Here is a 14,085-nt window from a genome sequence, read left to right as displayed (position 1 = left end):
TTTTAAACTTCTGCTTCCAAAGGCTACAAAAGATGTTGCCTCTTTTTTCTTCTAAAGTTGTTTAAATGTTAAGTTGAAGATAGAAACTTGTAGACATTTCAAATGTGAAGTGCAAATTGTTCAAATTATTACAACAAATCAGAGTGCAGCTCATATTTTAATGTATGTTTTCATAATAATTTTCTTTTTTTAGAGGGATTCAGCACACACCACACACACACACACACACACACACACACACACACACACACACACACAGTATATGTGATGGAGCGCTTTCCAAAAGTTAATTAATAGCTATTCAGTCCAAACAAAAAATTCCCATGACAATGGTCATCAAAAGGACATAATTTAGGTTATTCAAGATTATGATCAAGTCTTTCTTCAACAATATTCACTTTGATTTTCAGAAGAGAGAAAAATATGCAATTTGCTCTGTTTTAAAGATTATACTCACTATACTTGATAGAGAACTGATTCTAGTTAACAGTTCATAGGCTGTGCATTAGAAACACAACTGCCTATTTGGATTCACAAATATACTTGATGGCTTGAATTTTCCTAATTAAGTAAAAATAATTAACTTCCTTGGAATTTTGTTTTACTATCTGTTCTTTACCTACGAAACAGAAATTCCAGCATCACTGTAACTTCATGTTATGCTAATGTGAAAAGTATCATAGAAATAAAAATTAACTTTAATCATCTAACATGTTTCTGAAAATCCAAGGAATTATATTAGTATTGTCATGTTCAAGTGTTATATAGCCTATTTAATGAATCAAGTATTATTATATATCTATTTTAAAAGTTCCACTATCTCCTCATTGTTAGCAATTGTCATTTATCCATTCTGACATATACAGTTCCAAAAAGACCATTTAAAAAAACATGAACTATTATCTTGCACCTCAATAGCTGCTCAGGTTGTGAAGATCTGGTGTTTCTGTTTTGGAGAAGGCACTTTTGACTGCATAGCAAGTAATACTGAGGGGCTCTGAGATTTCCCTTCTTCCTTACATAAGGGGAAAAGGGCCTGCGTCCCCACATGAGCTTTTCCAAGGTAAAATGGGTAGGAAACTAGCTCATGCATTTCTCAGATGATAGCTCATGATCCCTGGGATAAGTGGAATGGAATTGTAAAGAAGATTCGGCAGCTTAGCCTGATATGGCACACAGGACATAGAGAACAATGTACACTCACTAATTGAAATAAAGTTCTGCCATGCTACAGTTTCATCATGAAGAACAAATGAGCTTTATGAGCCAACATGATTTGGATAGTTTATATGAAAGCATGTTTCACTTTTATGTACTTATCAAAGGCACGTATTTATATATCGGCCATATTTTCAATTACTTTACTAAAAAATTACTCACTTTCAAATAACCCAGTTTTGCAGGTTTGCATAAATGTCATTCATAATGATAACACAAATCATATTTACAGTAAATTCTAAAATGAGAGTAAATAAAAAAGAAAAAAATGTTGATGCTGTTTGTAATAAAATTTTATTGGGCTTTGTTTGGCAGAGGAACATAACTCATCCGGCACCCTTGGTGAGCTCTCAGTGGAAGCTGTGACATGGACACTTTATGGCATGCTTTCCTATCTTATATTCTTATTTATTATATGCCCAAGCAAGGCAAGAGATAGAGTCCAGTCCATTATAAGTCCTTCCTTTAAAAGGCTGTTAAAAGTGGTCTGGAGTGAGGACTGATCTCTAACCTCAGTGGTATAAACTTGTTTCACGATAGCATCTGAATGGCACCTTTAGCTGCGATGTTCTGTTTTGCATTCACTTAATCTTAAAGCCAAAGGGTGAAAGGCAGTGCAGTGAAAGTCAAACTCAAAAATTTTTGTTTTAGTGACTTCCCAGAACACATTATTCCTTCCATTTGCTTTGGATCATAATATTCAAAGTCAGATTAAGAAAAAAGCATGAATGTTTATTTTCATTAGACAGGTCTTTTGCTCCTCGTTCAACAGATCAATTCGCAACAGAAAAGCAAACCTACTTATTGTCAATAGTAATGATGAGACAATTAAAAGCCTGAGCTAATCTAATTGAATTAATATTACATGTAGTTTTTGAAAGGATGCTGAATGTCAACATTTCTTGCTTACTCAGGAATATTTGGTATAGGGAACGATATGATCATCTTATTACATGGTGGATTTTTGTAATTCCCAGATATTCACAGTAGATGTTGAATAAGTTTGGGTTAAATTTAAATGAACTAGACTCTCTAGCCATAAAAAATGCAATGAACACAATACAGAATTTTAGAATAAAAGCAATCTATGTAGTTTTTACAGTTTATTATTGAACTGCAATGTCCACTGGGGTCCAAATGCTTTTATAAATTAAGCTGGATGTCCACTTACTTGCAAAATATATCTTCACTGTCTTCATTTACAATGCAGTGCCCCCCATGGCACCTTACACACTTGTCAATCTCACACTTTGGTCCTTCGTAGCGTGTTGGACAGACACATTCAACACTTCCATCATCCCCAATGGTACATGACTCAGAATTCACACAGTAGTGGTGACACACATCTAGGGAAAAAAAAGCACAACAGAAAAGTAAAGTTATATTATAGAACATTTTTCTTTAGTCATAATAAAGGTGACTATTTCATTTTTTACTTAAAAATGGTCAATCAATAGGTAGATTAATTTGCAAAAGCAGCTTATAATTACACATAAAGTAGAATTCTTTAATAATGCTATTGATTCTCCTCTTTGCCTGAGTCAGGCATCATTTTCCTCTGGCTAAGAGGAGAGAGCTTATATTGATATTATACTAGCTGACAAACTCTTTGAGTTCTGAATATTAAAGCTTAAGTTAACAAGTTCCCTTAGCTTTCTAATGAACAACGTAAGTTTACTTGGAAATGAACAGAAATGCTTAACATTTCTTCGGATGTCATTTATTATTCCTCCTTCACGCTTCTTTTCACACAGAGAACAGTGTAAGGTGTGGTAAGCAGAGAACTCCTACCCTTGCACAAGACTTTAGTGTTGTACAAAGAAGCCTCCCTGTACATGTAGCAAAATAAACCCAGGTATTTTCTGCATGCCTGAGCAGGTGTGCAAACAACGAGTTATGCCTCTTATTTCCTCCAAGAGGAAAGCAAACTGGGAGAAACTAACTGATCCATCAATCATGGGGAATAATAACAGGAATCTATGCTATTATCCTTTTCTAAGGTAAGAGACTAATCTTCCCATCAGTCAGAAAACTCCCTGTAATCTGAACCTATTGTTTTGAAGGCCATTTCTCATTGAGCATCACAGACAATTTTCTCAACTACAAAGGAAACACTTCACCCAAATATATCTATACATTTTGAACATGCATAATGAAACAAAGACATTTAACAATATAACAACCACTCTAACCTTACAATTAGATATTCTGCTTCTATATTTTGAAAAGCAAACATGTCTGTTTTTATATACAAATATATTATAATTTATCAGACTTAAAATATTGAAATTTATATTATAAATAATTCTAAGCAAAAGAACTGATTAAATTGATCCCAGACTTTGTGTTTAGAAGATGCAATTTCCTTTTAGCTATTTAATTGTGAAGCAATGTTAAATGAGATTAGCTGAGATAAAAATGACAATGTATAAACTTTAACTTGCTATATGACAATTACAGTGGGTAAGAAAAATTAAAACATAATTTATAACTCTCGTGTTTATGTTTATCTAGTCCTTTATTAAATCAGACAGAAATTAAATTTATTGACAGACTTGCCTCACATTTATGGAAATTTATTTCAAAGATTCCTATGTTTGCTCTTGTATTATGCCAAGTGCCTTCACTGAGATTCAATGTTTAAGCCTATTAATATGAGTTTCGCTATGTTTAAGAAATGTAGCACTTTCAAAAGGTAGGGAGTTGGAGATCTGAAATTTAACATAGTTGTTAGTAGCGACACATTATGGTTTCTATAGTCATTCTAGGCTTGGAGGGTATATGTACACAACACGAATGCTGTTTTTTTTTTTTTTTTTTTAAATTTAGGAAGTGTATATCAACAGCAGTCTGTGTGATCATCCAGTACAGCCTCCCATTCAATGCAGAAACCTCTGAAGAATAACCTTCCTTAGGCAGGTTGCCAGATATCTCTAATTCACACACAAAAAAGCTGTTTTTATATTGCTCCCAACTGCTTTAAAATTTCATCCACTGGGGTTGTTTAGCTGTCTGATGAGACATAGAAGTCCGCTGATGTTTCTTTGCAACATTTTCCTTTTATGTAATTATTCAAAGGTTGCCATGGTGGATATAATTATAGAATCACACAGGGAACTTATTTGCAAGTGCAAATTCCAGTGGCTTTCCCTGCCATCCACCCTTAGATTATAATTCATAGGTCTGAAATGGGGTCCAGGTAACTTCCATGGGAACTGGGAAATGTAAGAAATGATGATCTGAAGAAAATTTTAGTAGTTGAGAAAGGACTACATTGTCTAATACTGTAAATAGATTTGATTTGACCAAAATAGCTTAATTTTTAACTAACATTGAAAACTAATTAAAATGTAATTTATCACATTAAATTTTAAAGCACTTTGTTTTTATAACTATAACCCTGAAAAGACCCAAATAACTAGAAAAGAATGGGTTTATATTCTGATGGTTGATGAATGCCCATGATCATACTCCAACAAAGAATAATTTGCATTTAATCTAAAGTACGAAAGGTCAAAGTTAAAAACTTATCTGCAGTATTCTAATTATGAGTAATTTTTTTTTGCATAAATCAAACCTTCCCTCTCCACACTCTCTAAGATTAAAAAGATGGTCGGGACATGGTGGCTCACATCTGTAATTCCAGCACTTTGGGAGGCTGAGGCAGTTGGATCACCTGAGGTCAGGAGTTCAAAACCAGACGGGCAAACATGGTGAAACCCCATCTCAATTAAAAATACAAAAACTTAGCCGAGTGTAGTGGCAGGCACCTGTAATCCCAGCTATTCAGGAGGCTGGGGCAGGAGAATTGTTTGAACCTGGGAGGCAGAGGTTGCAGTGAGCTGCGATAGTACCATTGCACTCCAACCTGGGCAACAAGGGTACAACTCTGTTTAAAAAAATGTATTAAACATAATTAAATATTTAATAAATATTAAATTTATTAAATATAATAAAAGATGTGTGCCTGTACATAACTCACTGGTAATCAAGGAGATACAAATTAACACTTCAATGAAATACCATTACACACCCACCAGACAATAGAATAATAGTGGAAACTCTCATCCACTACCGGTGGGAAAGAATATTGGTTCAACCAATTGGGCAAACAGTTGTCAGTATCTACAAAACTTCAGCATACCCCACCTTATGACCTAGAACTTCCACTGTTAAGATATATCCAAAAGAAAAGCATACAAATATATACCAAGAAACATATACCTAATATGCACAGCAATATTTTTAAAAATAACCCAAATTGAAAAAATTCCAAATGTCTATCATGAGAATGGATAATCTACAGTTTATTTATAAAATAAAATGTTCATATGCAAATACACACACATACAAATGCAGCTATAAGCAAAAATATGGATGAATCTCACAAAAATAATATTGAGAAAAATTGACACAAAAATGTGTATATGTTTTTATATATATAAGATTCAAAAGTTACATTTAATCCATGGTTTTAGAAGTCATGAAGGATTTACCTTTAGAGAGAGGAGAAAGGACAGTGATGAAGAAAATGAGGGATCTTCTGCAGTGCTGATAATGTTTTTCTTGACTTGAATACTGGTTCAAACTGATGTCTACATCATGTAATATTTAACTGAACTGTTGTGATTTTAAACTTTTCTGTGTATATTACACTTCAATAGAGAATGCTTTTATTTTTAAATGAAAGTCAAATAAACTACCTTCGAATGTTTTAGAAATTCTCATTTATTTAGCTAACTAGGTGAAATAGTTTTTATAGGAACAACTTTTAATAGGAATTCATAGTCCACTTTTTACACTTTACAGAAAACTCTCCACTCTTTAATGCTTCCAATATTCTTTTCATAGCATGTCAGATGCACATTATTCAATGTAGTTGATTGCCCTCATGGCATAAAAATGAAATCTCAGGCTCTAAAAGAAACATTTGCTTATGGTAAAATTGTGAAATAAGCAAATATTAGAATTTACACTTTAATAAATAATTCTAAATTGCATGTTTTTAAGCCATGCCATTTTTCCTCCTCTAAAAATGGCAGAAATCATTTTATGCTCTGAGCTCTTTCTCTACAGATATTCACATGGGAAGACATTTCATTTCTCCCAGTTCACATTCTTAACAGTCCCTGCTGAGTTGAAATTCAGGGGCAAAGAGTTGCTCACTACATGCCAGCCCTGGCAGAGCTGCATTCCAGTGCCTTTCTATGAAAATCTTCTATCTCCAGTTATTCGGCTTAATATTTGAAGCATGTGGAAGCTGCTGAGTTAGATGTTTGGCTGGACTGTTTTCTGCACCCTGGATAAGATTCTAGGGCCTTTTCTTTGACTTTTTATGTACGGTCTTTGTCCCTTTCTCTTGCCTCTTTCCCTCCTCTCTCTCTCTCTCTCTCTCTCTCTCTCTCTCTCTCTCTCTCTCTCTCTTGTCTTAAGGGCTTTCCTATTTATTCATTTCCAACTCAAAGACTCCTGAACACAAAAGAAAGCAGATCTGACTTAACAAGGAACTTTAGCATCTGATATTTCCACTACAACATAGTCATTGGATACTTGTAAATTGTAAAGCAAAATGATCTCTTCAAATGGCCTCTGTTATTACAAATGTTTTCATGCTGCAAGCTATGTGCAAATCCAGGAGAGAGTTTGAAGCATCTGATGGTGTTGTCTATTTCTAAATTGAGTGATTCAAACTAAGCCCAGGTTTTCTGTAATTGACTCAAAGTAATAACTGCAATGTGAATAAATCATAGAAATGCCAGTTTAATTTCTCTCTCATTCCATTCACAGCTATAATGCACTTGGGATTACAAGCATCTTTGTAAACGCACATAAATATGTGCCATATTTTCATCATTGTCACCTCTCAATATACTCTCATATAATTACTACACACTCATATTTAAATTCCAAGTATCCATTCAACTATTTATCTAAAAAAATGAATACTTCATTAGTACTTCTGAGCCCAGCAGAATCTGGCTTACTAATTTAGCAAAGTATGAAGAATAGTATATGAGAAGGCTTCTTCAGTATGTAATTGTTCACTTTGATCCTAAAGGTTACACTCCTGACCTATAACTTCTGAAGAGAAAAAAAAAGAGAAACTTTACAGTTACTAGATAAACACTTTTATTTTGGTCCCATGGCACTAAAAATATTAATTATCCCATAGAGGTTACTACTTTAAGCACCAAAAATGCTTTAAAACCATTTGAAAGTAGTCTTTATAAAAGATAGATACATATTTGCTTAAAAAATGTATTGATATTTTACTAATCACTCATTTTTCACTAAGAAGACCAATTATTTGTATGAACTCAACTTTGTTGAAGTTTTATAACATTCTGTGTTATTTTTTATATTTCACCCCTGCTAGGTGAAATATTACTGAATACAGAGAAGGGCGCAAATGTAAATGAAAAACTTAATAATTTCTCCAAAAATAAAGGAGGTGGTGTACAGCAAAGGGATGGCCTTCTACTTTCTATTACAGATACACAAACACTCAACTCACACTACACTTTCACACACAAACAACCATCTTATTTTGTTGTTCAAATTTTAAATTTAGCTTAATAATTAGTAGCACTAAAATAAAGTTGGAAACAGTGATAGAAAGTGACAGTTTACAAGAAAAATATAGATGACAAAAAATTTTTTTGTTGCGGGCTGTGGGATAAGGAAGGTATTGAAGACAGAAAAGAGTGGTTGAAGACAAGATAGACGAGTCTAGGTACATTGGTCAATAGGAGCAGTCAATTATGGCCTGTACAGTTGATCATCTTATGAACAACATGTGTAGTTCGGCTATAAAGACAAAATGGAAATGATGGATTCATAATGGATTATTTGCTGTGGACATGCATGTGTCTTATTGTATACTGGGAACTCAGGAAAGAGCCCAGAAATATATGACAGGGCACTAGCTCTGAGAGAATTGACGAGTCAATCACAAGGTTAAAGCAAGAGAAAAAAAGGACCCAAAATTGAACTAAAAGGTCACTGTGGCAAAAAGCTACACTTATTACTAACCAAAGTGATGTCTTCCTTCCTCTCAAGCATTCCATCTCATAAGTTCTGAGCATTTTACGATCTGAGTGGCATAACAGATGAGATATTCTGTATATGCTAAGAAGGAGTAATAATAAAATGTAATTAATCTGTGCTAAGAAAGTAGAGCTAACCATGAAATTACACAACCCTTTATATTCACAATATAAAAATTGTTATAACCTCTGTTAGGGTAATTACACTAAAAACTACCTAGTAGCACCAAACACAATAACGTAATCTAAAGGACAATGATGAATATATAATTACAGAGTATTCATATGGTAATTACGTAGATAGTAACGGAAGAGTAAGTGAATGGCTATTTTCTGCAACAGAAATAAAGTAATTTTCAAGGAAGATCATTATTGCACTCTCTCTCTCTTTTTCATTCTCTTTCTATGCTTCTTCTCATGCAACCAGAAATACAAGTAAATACATTTTTCTTTAATCTTTTCACGGCAAGATTCCACATAAAAATACGTGCAGTATATGCAAATACACAGGTTTACAAATATTCATGGAAAGCCATATATCTATACAATCTATAACTACATTTAACTTCTTTCCCTAAGATTTTTCTACAGAAAAGTAATTGCCAAAACTATTTAGCTATTTACTTATATTTGCAACTGGGCTATTCACATTGTAATAGTTAGTGAAGTGTAAATTTTAAAGGAAGAAAATAAAAATAAACTAATATCAGCTAAGCAGGGTATGAAAATACCATATAAGGATAATGAGAAAACTGGAGGCCTTTAATGGTTAATTCAGAAAGGCTGTATAGGGGAAACTAATTATATGAGAATTACACATTCATACAATGCAATTATATGAATGCACACTTATTGTTCTACTTCACTGAATTTTAATCTGGCCTTTAAAAATAAATTTTGTCAAATGGTTTTAATATTCATCATTTAAGTATGCATTTGATAATTTAAGACTGCACTCACACAAACCAACAGTAAATTAAAAGTGGGATGGAATTACCATCACAAAGACTAGGTAAATTTCACAGTGCATATCCCCAGGCATTCAATAACTGAGGTGCTATTTTCAGTGTCATTTATATTCCACCTCTACTGTTATTTAATTGTGTCCCAGGGGCAGTAGATCCTATGAATTCTGCTGATATTATCCCTGCAGAGTGGTTTATGGTTGCAACCATATCTGTATGAATTCATAATTTCCAGGGCAACCAACAATATAATTTTATAAACTTTTGATGAATACTTATACTGGGATAAGTTAATAAGAAAAAGAAAAAAAAATGGCCAGAATATGAGGTACTTGAAGCCTAAGTCCAGTCCTTCCTCAGCCTAGCAATGTGACCTCACCAGAGTTACCTGATTAATTTCTCCAAGATACCCTTTGGTCATCTTTGAACTGAGGCAGTTATTAAGTCATGCCTAAAATTATGTCATGGTTCCTTCCTCACCCACGAATTCCCAATAGTGTCCTCTATCTAGAACTAGATCCTTCTTTTAATAAAATTATGTAATTAATAATTATGATGATAATAAACACTCATTTCTCAGTGTCTCTTACATACCAGGCACATGGATTTGGTGTAGTCACAGGCATTATATTGTGTTATCCCCTTTTCATAGCTAAATAAACTGATGCACATAGAAGTTAAGCAATTACCAAAACTTGGACACAAAGAAGTGGGAGAGCATAACTTCAAACCCAAGAGGCCTAACTCTAGATGATAAGTTCTTATTTTTCATATTTAGTAATTCATAAATATGTTCAGAAAAAGAAATCTACAAAGCAACTTGAATATCTTTGCTGTTCTCTTTCCTTTCTGTGTATTTTAAATCAAAAGTGCCCCATCTCTGTGGATATCTTAGGACCTATACACCAGTTGGAATATTTAAAAATCCTGCAGCAAATGCGGCAGACCCATAAGATGTCTGCATGATAGTAACATACCCTGTCATCTCAAAGCTCAGAGACACAAGCTGGCATTCCCACACCTGAGCTGAAGGTTCAAATGTCAGGTGTTACTCTCTGCAGCCTCTTAGTCCAACCCAAGTTCAATGTTTGTCTATCTATGGATAATTGGTTCAAAGCATGGGATTCTCACACTTGAAATAAAACACTTAACCATCAAGGTGATCCATTCATTATCAGGCATGATCAACTTTGGGTCACTTTAAACAAATAAGAAACCAAAGTAACAGCCAAGAAATGAAAAAAGTAAGACATGCCTACAGTATTACCATTTATTCCATCGAATATAGGATAAGAACATTTGGATTTTCTGAAAAAGTTTTACGATTCTTAAATATGTTAATAATAGTAATTGTGGTCTTTCATTACCTAGAGAATCATAGCAGCACACAAGAGTCAGTTTTTCATCTATCATGGTTTAGGAGGCAAAACACATAAACACACTGAGTAAACTTATATATGTTTGTATACGATTTGTATAGAATTTTATGTCTTTGAAGAATTAAATCAGGAAATAGAATAAAAAGATTTAAGTAATATTAAGATTTATCCTTTTTTACATCCCTCAAATGTTTTACATTAGCCTAAGATTTTTAATAATTAAAGTTTATTGCACAGTCCTAAATATACCTTCTAAAGTCAGAGCTGTGTTTAATAAAGTAGGCAAACATTAAATCCAGGTATGCCAATTAAATATTCACTGAAGAAAAAATGTCTGCAAAATTCTGATTAGAAATGATAAATTTTCATCAGGAAAGCATGTGTAGGGAAATCTCACTTTCTATTTTACTAATAAAAATAGTAATATATTTCAAATATTTCTGTATATAGTAATTTTTAAAATTAAAGAATGAAATCTATCTTGATCAGTGAGATCTCTAAGTGTCCAGGGAGAAGGAAAATCTAAAACTCAGAAAGTTAATTGTCAAAAATTTGATTTGATTTAATCAAATTTAATTTGATTTGAGTGAGTGACATATGGGGTGGGATTTTTAAAGTACCAGCATTTAAATTTTTGACAGACTGCCATTGTAAAATGCATATTAAAAATGATGGCATCAATAGTTCTCAAAATAGTCAAAAATCAAGTCAGAACTATCATAATAATGTTTTTTAATCAGACAAAGATATAAGGCATTCATAATTTTTGTTTATAAACAGTGTTTTGGGTTGAATAGTTCTTTATTTTTAAAGCAGTCCAGCTATAAAAGATTTTAGCAAGTAACTATTTATAAAGTGGTAAAGAGTCATTTGAGACTTGTGAACAAGCTGAGTTGCAGATGACAGCTAAATATGGCTTATCAGATGAGGCTAACTGAAACCCAAATAAGTAAATAAGCATATGATGGTCTGAAAAAAGAATGGAAATGAAGCATGCAAATACAGGCCATGCCTCCACAGTCATAAACAATCCATTTGCCACATTTAGGCCCTAATTTCTCTATCAAGACACTGAATATGTATTAAGGTTCAATTAATTTTAGCCTAATACAATTTACTAACATCTACTCTGTTAATATCTACAGCGTTAATATTGTACATGTCTCCAGAGTGCCCAAACACTGATAGAATCCTAAAGGCTAACATAGTTGAAAACAATTAAGATCTATAATAGATTTTCATTAACAAATACAGGACTCCCCCCCCCCAAAAAAAAAAAGTTATTCAGAGCACAAAGTAATTGCTCAGTTTTTGAAAACTAGAAAAGAATTCATGGAGACATAGAATGTAGAGAAAGCTGAACAGGGAGTAATCATGAAAAAGATTATTTCAATCTCAGAAACAAGCATCTTTAGGAGCTATTGCCACCACGTTGTATGTAGCCTAACTGGAGGGCAGGTAACATCTCACCTCATCATAGTGAGAGAATATGAGGCCATCTTATACACACCCATACAGTTCCGGTGTACATAATTTTCTCTTTTCCTTTCTTTCCTTTTCCTTTTTCATTCTTTCTTCCTTTTTTTATCTCTTTTTATTCTCTTTTATGTCCTTCCATTCTTATTTTATTCCTTCTTTCAAGCTACCCACTTTAAATCTATATGTTGAAGTAATGATTTCTGATATACATAAATGTACTTTGCTTCTAGTTTTTTTCAATGTACAATGAAACAAAAAATATGAGTGAAAGTTAAATGATAGCCAGATAAATCAAAAGATAGATGGATGATAAATATAGATGCATATTTATCTCCCCATGTGTATATGTATAGATAGATCTGTATCTATATATCTTGCTATCACCCCAGTGTAGAAATCTCTTATATATATTACTTACCTATCTATCCATATATATATGTAGATAGATAGATAGATATGAATGCATCTATATCCATATATATGTGGATAGATGGATGGATACGTGGACATATATATGGATATATAGACATAGATCCATGTATATAGAAAGATACAGATCTATACATATAGATTTATATATATACAGATCTATAGATATCTATATATATATATATATATATATATATATATACACCTACACTGTCTATGTCTATATATGGATATCTATATACCTATCTATATCTATATATCTATATGCTTATATATACCTAGATATCTATATATACCAAAATATCTATTTTTATATATACATATATATACCTAAATGCCTATATTTACCTAGATAACTCTCTTTATATATATATATGCAGATATTTGTATACCTATTGATAACAATAAAGATATAAATAACTATATCAGGAAGTAGTTAGATCCTTAATTATCCTTTTTTACTTTTGATTGCCTTTAGCCTCACTACCTGACAGATAACATGTTTGCATATTCTTTATAAATAAAGCAGTACAATAAGAGCAATCTTCTGTTTTATTCATAATAAAATCCCAAGCCTCAGTGGCTGGCACACAGTAGATGCTCTACTAACATTTATTGAATTAATAAATGAACACTTCCCCTTGGAAAGCAGTGCAGTACAGAAGGCAGAGAACAAGAGTAATGCTGCTGATTGTTTAGCTTTAAAACCCCTAAACAAGTTATAAATTTTTATAAATATTGGATCATTCAAGGCTGTTTCGTCCTATTCTGAAACTAACTGAAGTCTGCCAGGATGAGTTTGTGTTCAGATGGAGAAATGAAAGAGGGAGACTTGAAAAGAAAATCACTAGGGAAGCAAAAACAGATGCCATCAAATGACAGTAAGAGAGCTCTTGGATATCTAACAGACACTCAGACACTGCATCAACGAACCAACTATTGGCCTCTCTAGATATGCCATATGAATGAAAATGTGACTTGTCGAATTCCCAGATATGTGGCATTCCACAGAATTAGACTAAGCTTTACAGTTTCCAGTGGATTTCATTTTGTGGTCATAACCTAATCTGCGCATGGAAGTAAGTCCAATCATAAAACTATTTTTGTCGATGGTCTGACCTACTTATTTTCGATGATTCAATGCAAAAATCCATTCTAAATTTGTGGATCATTTTAGAAATTATAAAGTGAAGCATCTGATGCTATATCCATAAATGCTGTAAAATTAATATGCTTATTTTCATTATCTAAATTATATGGTACCTAAAAACATATAAGACCTGATATTATCATCATAAGCACTCAAAGTATTGATTACCATGAAAATTATAAAAATAATTATTTGCATTTAATTTTACAATTTTCAGAACACTTTTTTATAGATTATCTCACTTTAAACTTACAATTTTAGGAAATATTAACATATTCATTTTTTACAAATAATGTTAACTGTCACCTGCGATGATAAAAATAATAATCTGAGAAACCAAAGTTATAGACTACTCTTTGTAACTCCATCCATATTTACTTTAGTTTTACATAATTTACAAAAAGCATATTTCAATTCTG

At 32.6% G+C, this 14,085-nt stretch overlaps 1 protein-coding gene across 3 annotated transcripts in view; it reads right to left on the bottom strand.

Annotated features, from left to right (window-relative positions):
* Positions 1-14,085, bottom strand: part of LRP1B (LDL receptor related protein 1B) — a 1,884,038-nt gene that overhangs the window by 41,201 nt on the left and 1,828,752 nt on the right. For all 3 annotated transcript variants that reach the window (XM_003921997.4, XM_074399735.1, XM_074399736.1), the window contains one exon: positions 2,390-2,564. In XM_003921997.4, coding sequence (XP_003922046.1) covers positions 2,390-2,564 — 175 coding nt within the window. The remainder of the gene's footprint in view (positions 1-2,389; positions 2,565-14,085) is intronic.

Source organism: Saimiri boliviensis, chromosome 5 (assembly GCF_048565385.1).
Source record: "Saimiri boliviensis isolate mSaiBol1 chromosome 5, mSaiBol1.pri, whole genome shotgun sequence".
In the NCBI taxonomy this organism is placed as follows: Eukaryota; Metazoa; Chordata; class Mammalia; order Primates; family Cebidae; genus Saimiri; species Saimiri boliviensis.
The sequence above is the reverse complement of the archived record's forward strand: the minus strand, read 5'-3'. Positions and strand labels throughout refer to the sequence as shown.